A 13,390-nucleotide genomic window follows, 5' to 3' on the forward strand; every position below is an offset into this window, starting at 1 on the left:
TAGCATGGAACATGGAGGCCCCACGGTAACTACACTGAACACAAGAAAAAGCATTTACCAGTGAGAGTTCTCCAAGCTGACCAGACTCCACCGAGCTCCCCAGGCTCACACTTTGAGATCCACGAAGAGCAGAGGGCAGGGCATCCACCAGGCCCCTTAACGGGGCCAGACCCCTGAGAGGAATGTGGACGGGGGCTAACGGGGAGCCCAGGGCCTGGGCAACAGAAAACATCCTGTTACAAACCCAAGAAACCACAGGGCTCTGAGAGTGTGGAGATGGATATAAAAATAAAACATCTAAATCCTGCCCGCTCAAATTTAAACCGCCTCCGTTCAGAGGCTGCTAATGAAACACAACATCCAGAAATTACCATTGTGCCAGCCGTGTGAGAATCATGGGCTGGTTTCCTGATTCTCGTAACTCTGTGCCTATCTCTCAGCAAATGGTTCTTTCACATCTGGCAGATGCTGCAGAGGACTGTGCTCTCCCTCCGAAGCCACAGAGGAAGTTGGGGGGTTGGGGAGAGAAGAGACAAAAGCCTCATCTACCAGCATGAGAAGTCTCAATAGATAAAGTTGAAAATGGATGAATCAAGAAAAAGCAGTCTAAGCATATTATTTACAAATATGGAAGCAAGCACTGGAAGAGAGCCGTTGCCTCTGGGGAGGGGTACCCACACCCGAGAACTGCTATATTTCGTTCTATGCCTTTTGGCTCGACTTGACATTGTTTAATAACATGGGCATGTATTACTTCAATTAAAATAAATATTAACTATGAAAAATACACATGAGCAACAAAAGAACTCTCTTTCCGCTCTCCATTGATGAGGAAAGGGGCTGGAGGGAGCCTCGCCAGAGGACTGTGCAGGCCCCTCCTTTGCCCTGTTCTTGGGATGGCCAAAGGAAGGCTTTGTGCCAGCGAGGACTGGGGAGAGAAACCAACTGGGTGGCAGAATTTGTGAGACCTTGGGTCGCTCACGGACTCTTGGATTCTCAGTCTACTCATCTGCAAGACAGAGATGATGTGTGTCTTGCTACTTAAGAAGGTTTTTTGAGAAATTCAAATGCGATACTGACGGCAAGGAGCATGTGTGTGTGGCCCAGGGCTACACCAGCGCTGTGGAATTACTATCATTACAGGGATTCACATCACAAGAGTCTGGGCTTAGAAGCCAGGGCAGGATAGCATTCTGGGGACAGTTTACAAAGAGCTCTTTAAATATCCTCAAACTTAAATTGTATATAAAACAACACAAAAATTCCATTCCTCTCTAATCCCATGGGGACTGAAGAGAGAAAGGGGAACCTGAGGAGGTCAGGCAGAGTTCAGGTGGCCCATCTTCTCACCCGCAGCTGGGCCTGGGGCCAGACCATCGGGCGGGCTCTGAACACGACCCATTCCTGCATGGGAAGGGCATCAGATGCTTATCTGAAAGGTGACACGAGACCCCCTCCCAAACCTTTGTAGGTTCCCAGTCACCTGGCCTGTTGTAGGGTATCTTCGTTAGGCAGAAAAAGAGCTGATAATAAAAAAACTGGCCAACTTTGCCTGAGCCCTGGGCACCGGGGTAAGCACCTGTCTCATTTCACTGTCAAAACCATCTGAGGCCACAGTCCCCACAAGAGCAAACGGAGACTGGTGAGGTCAAGACCCCTGCCCCAAGTCATAGGGCCTGCAATGAGGGCAGACGTGGGACCGGAACGCAGGGCAATCTCTAAGCCAGTATTGTACACTGCCTCCTGGCTATGGTGGAAAAGGAGCCCAGGAAATCTGCTCTGAGGTGAACTGTGAGCAAACCCAGCCTGCTCCCCCCAGCCAGCCCAGTGGATCAGCGAGTAAAATTCTTCCCATACTATATTTATGGAAAATTACAGACTCCTAACATGGCTAATTTGCTAACGTGTTGGGGGCCTGAGGGAGGGAGACAGGCCCGCTGAGGGCTTTGTTCTCCCAAGCCTTTACCAAATCAGTGGTTAACAGGGAAATTATACATCCCTGGCTCCTAGCTGATCACGCACTATGGGCTGTGCGTGGCGTTGTCCTTCAGAGAGGATAAACTTGCTGCCATTGGGCTAATTAAAACTTTCAGGATAATCTGCAGCTTATCTGATATTTATAGTGCTACAGTAGTTATTAGAGCTAACGGAGAACCAGGGCACGCCAGCAATTAGGAACCGAGGTAACAACTGGGTAAAGCCATAGCTGGGCAACAGCAAAAGAATAGCCGGGGAAATGCAGATCGACCCCCGTGGTGGTCTGTGATCCAATTTGACTTCTGAATGAAGCAAGTGGTGACTCTTTAAAGGGAAAAAGAGTCAGAAGGACAGGGCAAGCCCAACCCTTTGGTAGATCCCAATAGGGGAGGAAGTGAAGGCCCATGCGGTCAGCACAAGCCTGACACAGGTTATTCACATGGTTCTGGAAACCCTGGGAAGCAAGGAGCAGAAGCAGCTCACTGAACGGCAGAGAGAGCCTGGGCTTCAGCTTCTCATGACAGTATTAACTCTCTAGTTCTGTGTGATTCCCAGAAGGGGCTAAGTTCAGAGGCTGGGGGTAGGGTGTCGACTTGGGAGGACCTCTCTATCATCAGCTGATGGGGAAGGATTCCCAAATCCTGGGACAGTACCTATATCTTGCATGAGTGCCAGGGTAAGTGCCAGCTTGCTCACCCTCAAAACTGAGCATCTTCAGAGCATGTGAACCACCCACAAAGTACAGTTAGATCAAGGGAAGGGAAGTCTAGATACCCTCAGCCCCTATCTTGCAGGTGATGGGTCAGAAGAAACAGGAACTGCATGTCCTCCCACAGGATGGCCATCCTGGGTGGTTAAGGGATCAATAGTCACCCAGGGAGGGCAGATAACAGGAAAGCAGACCTGCTGGCTGTGTTAGGGTATCAGCTCAACCTGCTCCCTCCCTGTCAAGTTCACTAAGCCTGAAGGCCGTGCTCTCTAAGAAGCCTACCTGGTTGAGAAGCTGCACCTTGCCTGGCTCTGTAGCAAGCCCTCTGCTGGAACTCAGCTTGACCAGCCCCTGACTGAGGGGGCTGCTGCTTGGCTGGAAACGAGCTTGCTGAGAGGCCTCCTGCTCAGCCAGGGCGCCGGCCACCTTCTGAGGACGCTCCCGCATCTCTGGCCCCCAAGACAGAAACCTGGAGCCCGTGGCTCTGATGGCCTCGTGCTCGCCCTCACTAGACATCCTGGAAGACTCGGCTGCCGGGTGGCAGACCATGCTGGCAAGGTCTCTGCGTGAGCTCTCCCGCGTGCTCTCGGGCAGCCCCGGGCCCTCCAGACGCCTGGAGAGCTTGAACATCTGCAGGATGTGCTGGTGGAACCTCTGGTCCTCAGAGTAGTCTTCACTCTCTGACTGCTCCTCAGCAGAGCTCTGCATGTGGGACAGCTGGGGCGCCAGGAAGGGGCTGGGGTGCTGCTCCCTGGGTCCGGGGCCTGACTGACCCACACCCCGCTCAGATCCCCGTGAGCTCTGCAGGTCCCACGGGAAGTTGGTCACCTCCCCCAGGACCTCAGAGCCAAGGTGAGAGGCCAGGCTGCTGCTGCTGCTCTCCAAGTCAGGCCCAAACCTGCCCAGCCTCCTGTCTTCTTCGGGGGGCTCCAGAGAGCCTGGGGGTGGTGTCTTCTCCCTGGCAGGAGACCCTCGAGGGGCCTGCGAGGGGACTGCAGGGGCGCTCTGGGCTGGTTCTGAGACCAGGGTATCAGGGGGTATTAGCAAGAGCCCCTGAGGTGGACCTTTGGCTGAGGCCCCTGGAGCCTCAGGGTCTTCGGGCTCTATTTTCTTGGTGCCCAAAGGGGCGTCCTTGTGGACAAGCTTGGAGACCTGTCCCATCCACAATCCCAGGGGCTCTCTCCTCCTCCTGCCCCTGCCCATGCTGCCCCCTTCCCCAGAGACGCCCTGCCAGCTCTGGTCTTCGGCTGGGCTGCTGATTAACAAGAACGGCTTGCTCTTCCTGGCAGGCAGCATAGGGTCAGAAGAACAAAGGGACAGGGAGGGATCCTCCTCAGGGGACGGCGAGGGAATGGGGCTCTGGCCCTTGTCCCCCCCGGGGCCAGTGGAGCTCCGCTTGGCCATGTTATGGCTGTGCTGCTCCCCTTTCAGCTGCAGGCCCTCGAGGGCTTCCGAAAACTTCGAGTGGACCAAGGCCTGGCTCCTGCTCTCTAACGCATCCTGCCCATTCCGGAAGGGCCCGCTGTGGTCAGGGCCCAAAGCGCCAGGTTTCTGCTGTCTGGTCCTCATTTCCAGCTCTTCTATTTCAGGGTCTGAAAACCCCAGGTAGATTTTCTCTGTCACCTGCTGGGGTTTCTCCAGACCTTGCTGATCACCTAATTCTGTCCTGCAGTGGGCTGGGGCCCTGCCTAAGATTTCCTCCACGTCGGCAAAGATCTGGTGGGTTCGGGAAGCTTGGCCCTTGAAGAGTGGCTGTAGCTTGCTGGGCAGGGAGCCCGTGAGAGACCTAGGGGTGTCAGCCAGCATACGTGGGCTCTTCCCTTTCTTAAAGGAGCCCCCACTTCTAGCCTGCATCTCTTGGTCTAGGTCCAGATTAGCCAGCCCAGGTGCTGAGAGAGGGGATGGGCCACGGAGAAAGGAGGAAGAAGGCAGAAGTCCCTGCTCAGGCTGTGTTTCCTAGATGGGTATATAAACAGGCAGAGAAAACTAAGACAAAGCACTTCTGATTTCTACTTGCTACCTTAGCCCTTGGCAAACCCTTAGCAGAAACCCACCCTCCCTTTAAAGAGAAACACAAACCAATGAGGGAAGAAAAGCTAAAAACTCCCTTGAGCTTTGTTGTTCTCTGGGCCCTAGTTTCCTTATCTATAAAGAGGAGGCTCGACGAGATCAATGGCTTACAAGCCTTGTGCCATGGAACCCACATATTGGTTCCGCCTGGTACCTTGGGGGCTGCTACGGTGGGCATGTGATGGGGAAGAGGCATCACCAAGACCCACACCCCCAGGTTCAACCAGAGCAGCTCCGCTTCTTCTTTATCCACTGGCCCTCTATGGAAGAACTGATGTGAAGACAGGGTTCCATTGCTAACAAAAGTCTGAAAATCACCAACTAGATTATCCCAAAGGTACCATCAAACTCTCAATTCTGTGATTGGTTAATTTCATAAAATCCACCATCCTTATCAAGGACTATCAGAAAGAGTCTAAGAAGGGAGGAAAGAGGGGAAACAAGCAGTGAACTGAGCCTTGGGAACTTGGACTAGGTCTTCTACCAAAGGCAAGAGTTGGTACTGCTCAAGAGAGGCCCACACAGTCAGGGAATCTTGGGGTAGACCAAACCATAACAGATCAACCACACCCTGCAAACATTCACCCTAAACTCCACCCAGCTCTCCTCCAGAGAGCCCAAACCACCTGAGCCCGGTCGCCCACCTGGTCAGGCCTGCCCCTGGACAAACTCTGGTTTGCGCCTCTCCTGAGCCCTAAGATCCAGATTGGCAGCCCAGGGCAGTCCACTTGCCCTCAGCTCCTGAAACCACAGGAGGAATCCTTTTTAACAGGGAGCTCCAGGAACTCAGTCACACACCCAGAGCTCAGTCTATTACCCAACCCTCCACCCCAGAACCCTCACTTCATTCCCTCTCTCACCTTCAGTCATGCCAGAGCCTGCCCAGATGCTGATTATCATCTAAAACAGTCCGGGGTTAGTGAAAAGCCCATTATACATCTTTTACCTTTCAAACACATGCCATTAGAAAATTCAGCCTCTTTGGAAACTACCTGTTCTCTTTTCTCCACCTGGAAGAATGGACTTGCTGTCTTATTTCTCAGAACCATGATTAGTAATATTGGGGGGGGGGAGTATCTGTAGAGCTTGGAAATGATTAAAAAGGACAAATTCATCAGCAACTATCCAATGTCAGAACTGACACCTTGCAAAGGAAGGAAGATGGAGGAAATCTTCACTGAGAAGTAAGCACCAGGCACCAGTGGGAAATAAAGACTATAAATAAGAGAGCAAATCAACTCGACCATTAAGAGGGTTGAAAAGGTATTCCCAGTGTTCCCCACCTGGCTAAACTGTGTTCCCAGGTCCCTCCCTCTCCTCAACGTGGCCCACCTGCCTCACACCTGGAGGGACAAATAGAATGATAATGGGAAAGATAACTTTCAACTCTGAGTAAAAAAGCTACTTGGGACCAAGGTGATGGCACTGTGATCAAATTTCAGTTATCCACCATGAACCCAGGACACTGGCAGCAAAGGCCATCCACAGGGCCAGATAAAGCCTCAAGCTTTTCTTTTTGGATCTTGAAGGCACTGATGTTCTGACAACTGAATTATGGCTCATCAAACATCTAGGCATTTGCACCACTGAGACACATGATGAACCCACACGAGGAAAGCCTGGCTCGGAAAGGAGAGGAGAGGCACTCGCTCCTCTGGGTTCTCTGGCCTCCACCAAGCGCTCCCTGTGCCCCGACTCTCCAGAGGGGCAGACAGCATCACTACAAAACCCCATCCTCAGCAGGGCACTCACTCACTAATCCTATTATGTCATATGTGCCTCCCAAGGGGGAAAAAGAAATTGCTTAGAGATAGTAACCACTTCTAGAAGCCTGAAAGGAAAATTTGCCAGAAGCCAGGCATAATTCAGATGAGGCACTATCAAAAAATTACTATATTATTGCTTTTATTCTTAACCTCCCAGCTGTCAACAGTTAGAGGTTCCCGATATCCCTCAAGTTTCAGGCCTGGCCTCTCTGAGAGCTGGCATCCACTGACTCACCAGGGGAATTTTAGAGGTCTCTTTGTCCTTCTTGTCTTTCTTTTCCTTTTTCTTTTTCTTTTCTTTCTTCTTAATGGCCCCAGGAGTTGACAGCTTCCCCCGCTCTTGGATCACCAAGTTCCGATAGTGCTCATCACAGGGATGGTCCCACATGGACTGCCCGTTGGCAAAGTTGAAATAGTAAATATCACCTGTGATGTCCTGGCTGGGGATGGGCAGAGGTCACAAGTTAGTCCCTGCTCAGGTCCAAAGCTCCATGGGAAAAAAAAAGAAGAAGAAAAATGGCAAGGAGGCAGAGAAGAAGGAAGAACTGTGGGGAGAAGGGGAGAGAGAGAAAAGGAAGAAGAGAGGAAAGGATTAACACAAAATTGAAGGGTAGGGACTTCCCTTATGGTGCAGTGGTTAAGAATCCGCCTTCCAATGCAGGGGACGTGGGTTCGATTCCTGGTCAGGGAACTAAGATCCCACATGCCTCGGGGCAACTAAGCCCGCGTGCCACAACTAGAGAGCCCGTGCGCCCTGGAGCTCGCATGCCACAACTGGAGAGAAGCCCATGCGCTGCAACGAAGATCCCGCACCACAACAAAGACCCAGTGCAGCCAAAATTAAAAAAATAAAAATTGACGAGTACCATTTGGCTAAGAATAAGGAGTTTCCTTAGATAGAAACAAATGATTGGGATACCTAAGGACTTCTCTAGATGGAGACGTTTAATTGTTAAGGTTCCTGAGAATTCATGGTAGACTAGAGTAGGGATAAACTTGGTTTTAGATGGATAAATACAAACACTATGGTATCATGGAGATATATTCTGGGATAGAACTTGCTTAATATTTTCATAAATGATCTGAAGAAAAAATATGCGTTGTGATAGCTCTGATCTTGCAAAAGACTCTAAACTCGTAAGAGGTGATAATCCAAGCTAGTGGGGTCAATCAACAATAAAAGAAAATAATGTAGAAGGTAGGTCTCAACATGAACAAGTCTAAAATAAGCCATTCATCCCACCCACCATTATCAGTAATCCATCAGGACAGCTAATAGAAAAAAAAATTCACAATAGCAATATAAAAGAAGCAATACCCAGGAATAAATCCAAAGTGTGCAAAATCTTCATAAAGCTTTATTGAAAATTCAGGGGAAGAAAAAAGAAAAAACAATTGGAGAGACACCCAGTGTTCCTGAATAGAAAAATTCAAGTCTGTAAACATGCCAATAATCCTCAAATTAATGTATAAATCCAAAACAATCCCAATCAGGCTCCTTATGAAATGTGACAAGCTCAATCTTAATTCAAATAAAAGAGAAAATATGTAGTAAAACAGGAAAAATATCAGAGGTAAAAGATAAAAAGACATACAAATGGCCAAGAAGCACATGAGAAGATGCTCAACACCACTAAAGATTAGGGAAGTGAAAATTAAAACTACAATGAAACGTCACTTCACACCCATTAGCATGGCTATTATCAAAAAAGCAGAAAATATGGGCATTCCCTGGCGGTCCAGTGGTTAGGACTCAGTGCTCTCACTGCTAAGGGCCAGGGTTCAATCCCTGGTTGGGGAACTAAAATCTCACATGCTGCAGGGCGTGGCCAAAAAAAAAAAAAGCAGAAAATAACAAGCGCTGGCAAGGATGTAGAGAAACTGGAACCCTGGTGCACTACTGGTAGGAATGGAAAATGGTGCAGCCACAGTGAACACAGTATGACAGTTCCTCAAAAAATTAAAAATAGAATTACCATTTGAACCAGAAATTCCACCTCTGGATGCATACCCAAAAGAATTGAAAGCAGGGATTTGAACAGACATCTGTACACCAATGGTCACAGCACCAGTATTCACATAGCCAAACGGAAAGAGAAATTCTCAGGTGCCAGAAACAAAAAGAAAACATGAAACCTGAATAATAAGTGCATGAACTGACGGTCAAAACTGGTATCTGACCTGGATATAGGCCTGTGGAACTTGGGTTTTAATGCCAGTTTAGAACAAAATGTGGCCTTAGGCCTTCGTGAATTTAGGAACTGGAAATGAGACCCTAGCTGTATCTGGGGCCCTACGGGCTGTTCCCTCCATGAATAAAAGGACCTAGGTCATGGAAGCAGCAAGGAAGCATGTCACCCACTCCAGGTTCTAGGTGGGGAAAATAGAATTTAATGAAAAACTGAAACCCCAAGACACATGTAGATATATAGTCCAAAATGTGGTAAGGGAATCCCAAGTCAGGAAATTAATGTAAAAATTTAGTCCTAAACCACTGAAAACTCCTTGGCAGAAACCATTGTAAAGCCACTCAACAACCTAGGAATGAGACACTCACAGAAAATAACCTCTGCAGAAGATGAATTCACAAAATGCACAATAACTAATTACAGAGGAAACGTGAGGAAACATTTCACCATGAGGGAAAATCAGTAACACAATGAAAAGAAGAACTGAGATAATAGAACAATCAAAAGAAGACTAAAAATAACAATATTTAAAATTATTGTAGGGATGAAGGAGTAGAATCCATAATGAAAGAACAGAACTCTAAAAAAAACCTAGACATATTGAAAAGAACATAAGAGAACTTGAAGGAACTGGTAGTCATTAAATTCAAAATGAAAAACAACCAGATCTGATGCAGAAGAAGAAACAAATAGTGAATTGGGAAATAAATATGCTAAAGGAAATTATAAAGTGATTTTTCAAATATGAAACAGAAGTTAAGAGACATGGAGGATCAAATAATAAGGTCCAATATATTTCCAGTAAGAGGTGTAGAAAAGAAAGTGATAATGGTTGAGAATTTTCCAAAATTTAAGAGAGATATGAGTCCTCAGAGTAAGGAAGCACTCCAATTCCTATACACAGTAAATAACAATGAATCCACACCTAGACACACTGTTGTGAAATTACAGAACACCAGATTAAAAACAAAATAATAAAAACAACCAGAGGGGGGAAAAGTTGATTACCTACAAAGGAACAACTAATGAAACCAAAAAACATGTCTTACTAGCAAAACCAGTGGTCAGAAGATAATGGTATACAGTATTGTCAAACAGCTGTTGACAAATCTGTACTCAACTAAACCACTATTCAAGAGTGAGACCAGGGACTTCCCTGGTAGCACAGTGGTTAAGAATCCGCCTGCCAATGCAGGCGACACGGGTTCGAGGCCTGGTCCGAAAGATCCCACATGCCTCGGAGCAGCTGATCCTGTGCATCACAACTACTGAGCCTGCACTCTAGAGCCCGCGTGCCACAACTACTGAAGCCTGTGCGCCTAGAGCCCGTGCTCCGCAACAAGAGAAGTCACCACAATGAGAAGCCCGCGCACCACAACGAAGACCAAAGGCAGACTAAAATAAATAAATAAAATTAAAATTTAAAAAGAAGAGTGAGACCAGGGATTTCCCTGGCAAGGACTTAGAGCTTTCACTGCTGGGGCCCAGGTTCGATCCCTGGTCGGGAAACTAAGATCCCACAAGCCACACAGTGCAGCCAAAAACAAAAAAAACAGAAAGAGTAAGACCAGACAACAATTACTCAGGACACAGGAAGATAAACACATTTAGCATGCTTGATATAAAGGACATTTAAGAACCCTGTATCCAAAAACAGAAACGGACTCACAGACTCAGAAAACAAATTTATGGTTACCAAAGGGGAAAGGGATGAGGTAAGGAAAAATCAGGAGTTTGGGATTAGCAGATACAAACTACTATATATGAAAAACAACAAGGTCCTACTGTATAGCACAGGGAACTATATTCAATCTCCTGTAATAAACTATAATGGAAAAGATTATGAAAAAGAATATACTTTTTCACATCTTTATTGGAGTATAATTGCTTTACAATGCTGTGTTAGTTTCTGTTGTATAACAAAGTGAATCAGCTGTATGTATACATATATCCCCATATCCCCTCCCTCTTGCACCTCCCTCCCACCCTCCCTATCCCACCCCTCTAGGTGGTCACAAAGCACCGAGCTGATCTCCCTGTGCTATGCGGCTGCTTCCCACTAGCTATCTATTTTACATTTGGTAGTGTATATATGTCCATGCCGCTCTCTCACTTCATCCCAGTTTACCCTTCCCCCTCCCCGTGTCCTCAAGTCCATTCTCTAAGTCTGCATCTTTATTCCTGTCCTGCCCTAGGTTCATCATATACTCTTATATATATGTATGTGTGTGTGTGTATGTATATATATATATATATAAAACTGAATCACTCTGCTGCACACCAGAAACTAACACAAAATTGTAAATCAACTATACTTCAATAAAAAAAAGAACCCTGGGGACTTCCCCAGTGGCGCAGTGGATAAGACTCCACACTCCCAATGCAGGGGGCCTGGGTTCGATCCCTGGTCAGGGAACTAGATCCCACATGCATGCCACAACTAAGAGTTCGCATGCCACAACTAAGGAGCCCTCCTGCTGCAACTAAGCAGCCCACGGGCTGCAACTAAGACCCAGTGCAACCAAATTAATTAATTAAAAAAAAAAAAAAGAACGCTGTATCCAAAAATGAGAGACTACATTCTTATCACACATAGAACATTTACATAAACAGGATCACTTACTGAACAAAAAGAACTCTCAATGTGTAACAAAGAATAGATATAATGAACAAATAAAATTGGAAATCAGTAATTTAAAAAATACCCAACTCTATCCATCTCATCACATTCAAGCTATCATTTTGGAGCAAAGGTACTTAACAAAATTTTTTTTAAAATCAAATCCAATAATATATAATCATTACCAAGCAGAGTTTACCCTAGGAATGTAAGGTTGGTCTAACATTTGAAAACCAATCAATATAACTGACCATATTAACAGACCAATATAGAAAAATCATATGATTCTATCAATAGATACAGAAAAAGGTATTTGATAAAATCCAACATCCATTTTGGATTTAAACTCTCAGCAAGCTAGGAATACAAGGGAACTTCCTCATCCTGACAAATGGCATTTAGAAAACCCTACAGCTAACATCACCTAACATCATACTTAATGGTGAAAGACTGAATGCTTCCCCTTAAGATCAGGTACAAGGCCAAAATGTCCATTGTCACCACTTCTATTCAATTGTACTGGAGGTTCCAGTCAGTGCAGTAAGGCAAGAAATAGAAATATAAGGTATCCAGGTTAGAAAGGAAGATGAAAAAATGTCTTTATTCCCAGAAGACATACCATCTATGTAGAAAATCCTATAGAATCTACAAAAAAGCTAATAGAACTGACATAAGTAAGTTAAGCAAGGTTGCAGGCTACAAGGTCAGTATACAAAAACCAATTTTATTTTTATATGAAGGCAATCAACAACTGGAAATTGACATTTTAAAAAAAACCATAATGGAAAAGAATATGAAAAGAAGGTATATGTATTTATAAATGAATCACTTTGCTGTACAGCGGAAATTAACACAACATTGTAAATCAACTATACTTCAATAACATAAAAATAAATAAATAAATAAAAGATACCATTTATAGAAGCATCAAAAAAAGACAGATAAATGTGACAAAATATGGACAAGATGCGTACACTAAAAACTATAAAAGATGGGCTTCCCTGGTGGCACAGTGGTTGAGAGTCCACCTGCTGATGCAGGGGACACGGGTTCGTGCCCCGGTCTGGGAGGATCCCACATGCCGCGGAGTGGCTGGGCCCGTAAGCCATGGCCGCTGAGCCTGCAGGTCCGGAGCCTGTGCTCCGCAACAGGAGAGGCCACAACAGTGAGAGGCCCGCGTAAAAAAAAACAAAGAAACAAAAAAAAACACTAAATATTGAATAAATGGAGACAGACTGTGTTCACGGGTTGGAAGATTCAATGTTGTTTAAGATGTCAGTTCTCCCGAACTGATTTATGGGTTCAATGCAATTCCAATCAAAATACTAAGAGGATTTTTTTTTTTTGTAGAAAATGACAAGCTGATTCTAAAATTCATATGGAAATGCAAGGGACCTAGAATACAACTTTGAAAATGGAGAACAATTTCCAGCACTTACCCTAAATGATTTCAATATTTATAATAAAGCTACAGTAATCAAGACAGTATGGTACGGGGCGGGGTGGGGGGGGAAGAACCAAGATGGCAGAGTAGAAGGACGTGCTCTCACTCCCTCTTGCGAGAACACCAGAATCACAGCTAGCTGCTGGACAATCATCGACAGGAAGACACTGGAAATCACCAAAAAAGATACCCCACATCCAAAAACAAAGGAGAAGCCACAATGAGACGGTAGGAAGGGCACAATGACAGTAAAATCAAATCCCATAACTGCTGGGTGGGTGACTCACAGACCGGAGAACACTTATACCACAGAAGTCCACCTACTGGAGTGAAGGTTCTGAGCCGCACGTCAGGCTTCCCAACATGGGAGTCCAGCAATGGGAGGAGGAATTCCTAAAGAATCAGACTTTGAAGCTTAGTGGGATTTGATTGCAGGACTTCGAAAAGACCGGGGGAAACAGAGACTCCACTCTTGGAGGGCACACACAAAGTAGTGTGCGCATCAGGACCCAGGGGAAGGAGCAGTGACCCCAGGGGAGACTGAACCAGACCTACCTGCTAGTGTTGGAGGGTCACCTGCAGAGGCGGGGGTGGGGGCTCTATGGCTCATCGTGG

The 13,390-nt window shown here is 46.4% G+C and overlaps 1 protein-coding gene across 1 annotated transcript in view; it reads right to left on the reverse strand.

Annotated features, from left to right (window-relative positions):
* Positions 1–13,390, reverse strand: part of CEP164 (centrosomal protein 164) — a 71,017-nt gene that overhangs the window by 39,146 nt on the left and 18,481 nt on the right. The window contains exons 4-5 of the mRNA XM_079707484.1: positions 6,758–6,962; positions 59–214 (exon numbers count right to left, since the gene is read on the reverse strand). Of these exons, the coding sequence (XP_079563610.1) occupies positions 59–214; positions 6,758–6,962 (361 nt within the window). The remainder of the gene's footprint in view (positions 1–58; positions 215–6,757; positions 6,963–13,390) is intronic.

Source organism: Hyperoodon ampullatus, assembly GCF_949752795.1.
Source record: "Hyperoodon ampullatus genome assembly, chromosome: 7".
Taxonomy (NCBI): Eukaryota; Metazoa; Chordata; class Mammalia; order Artiodactyla; family Ziphiidae; genus Hyperoodon; species Hyperoodon ampullatus.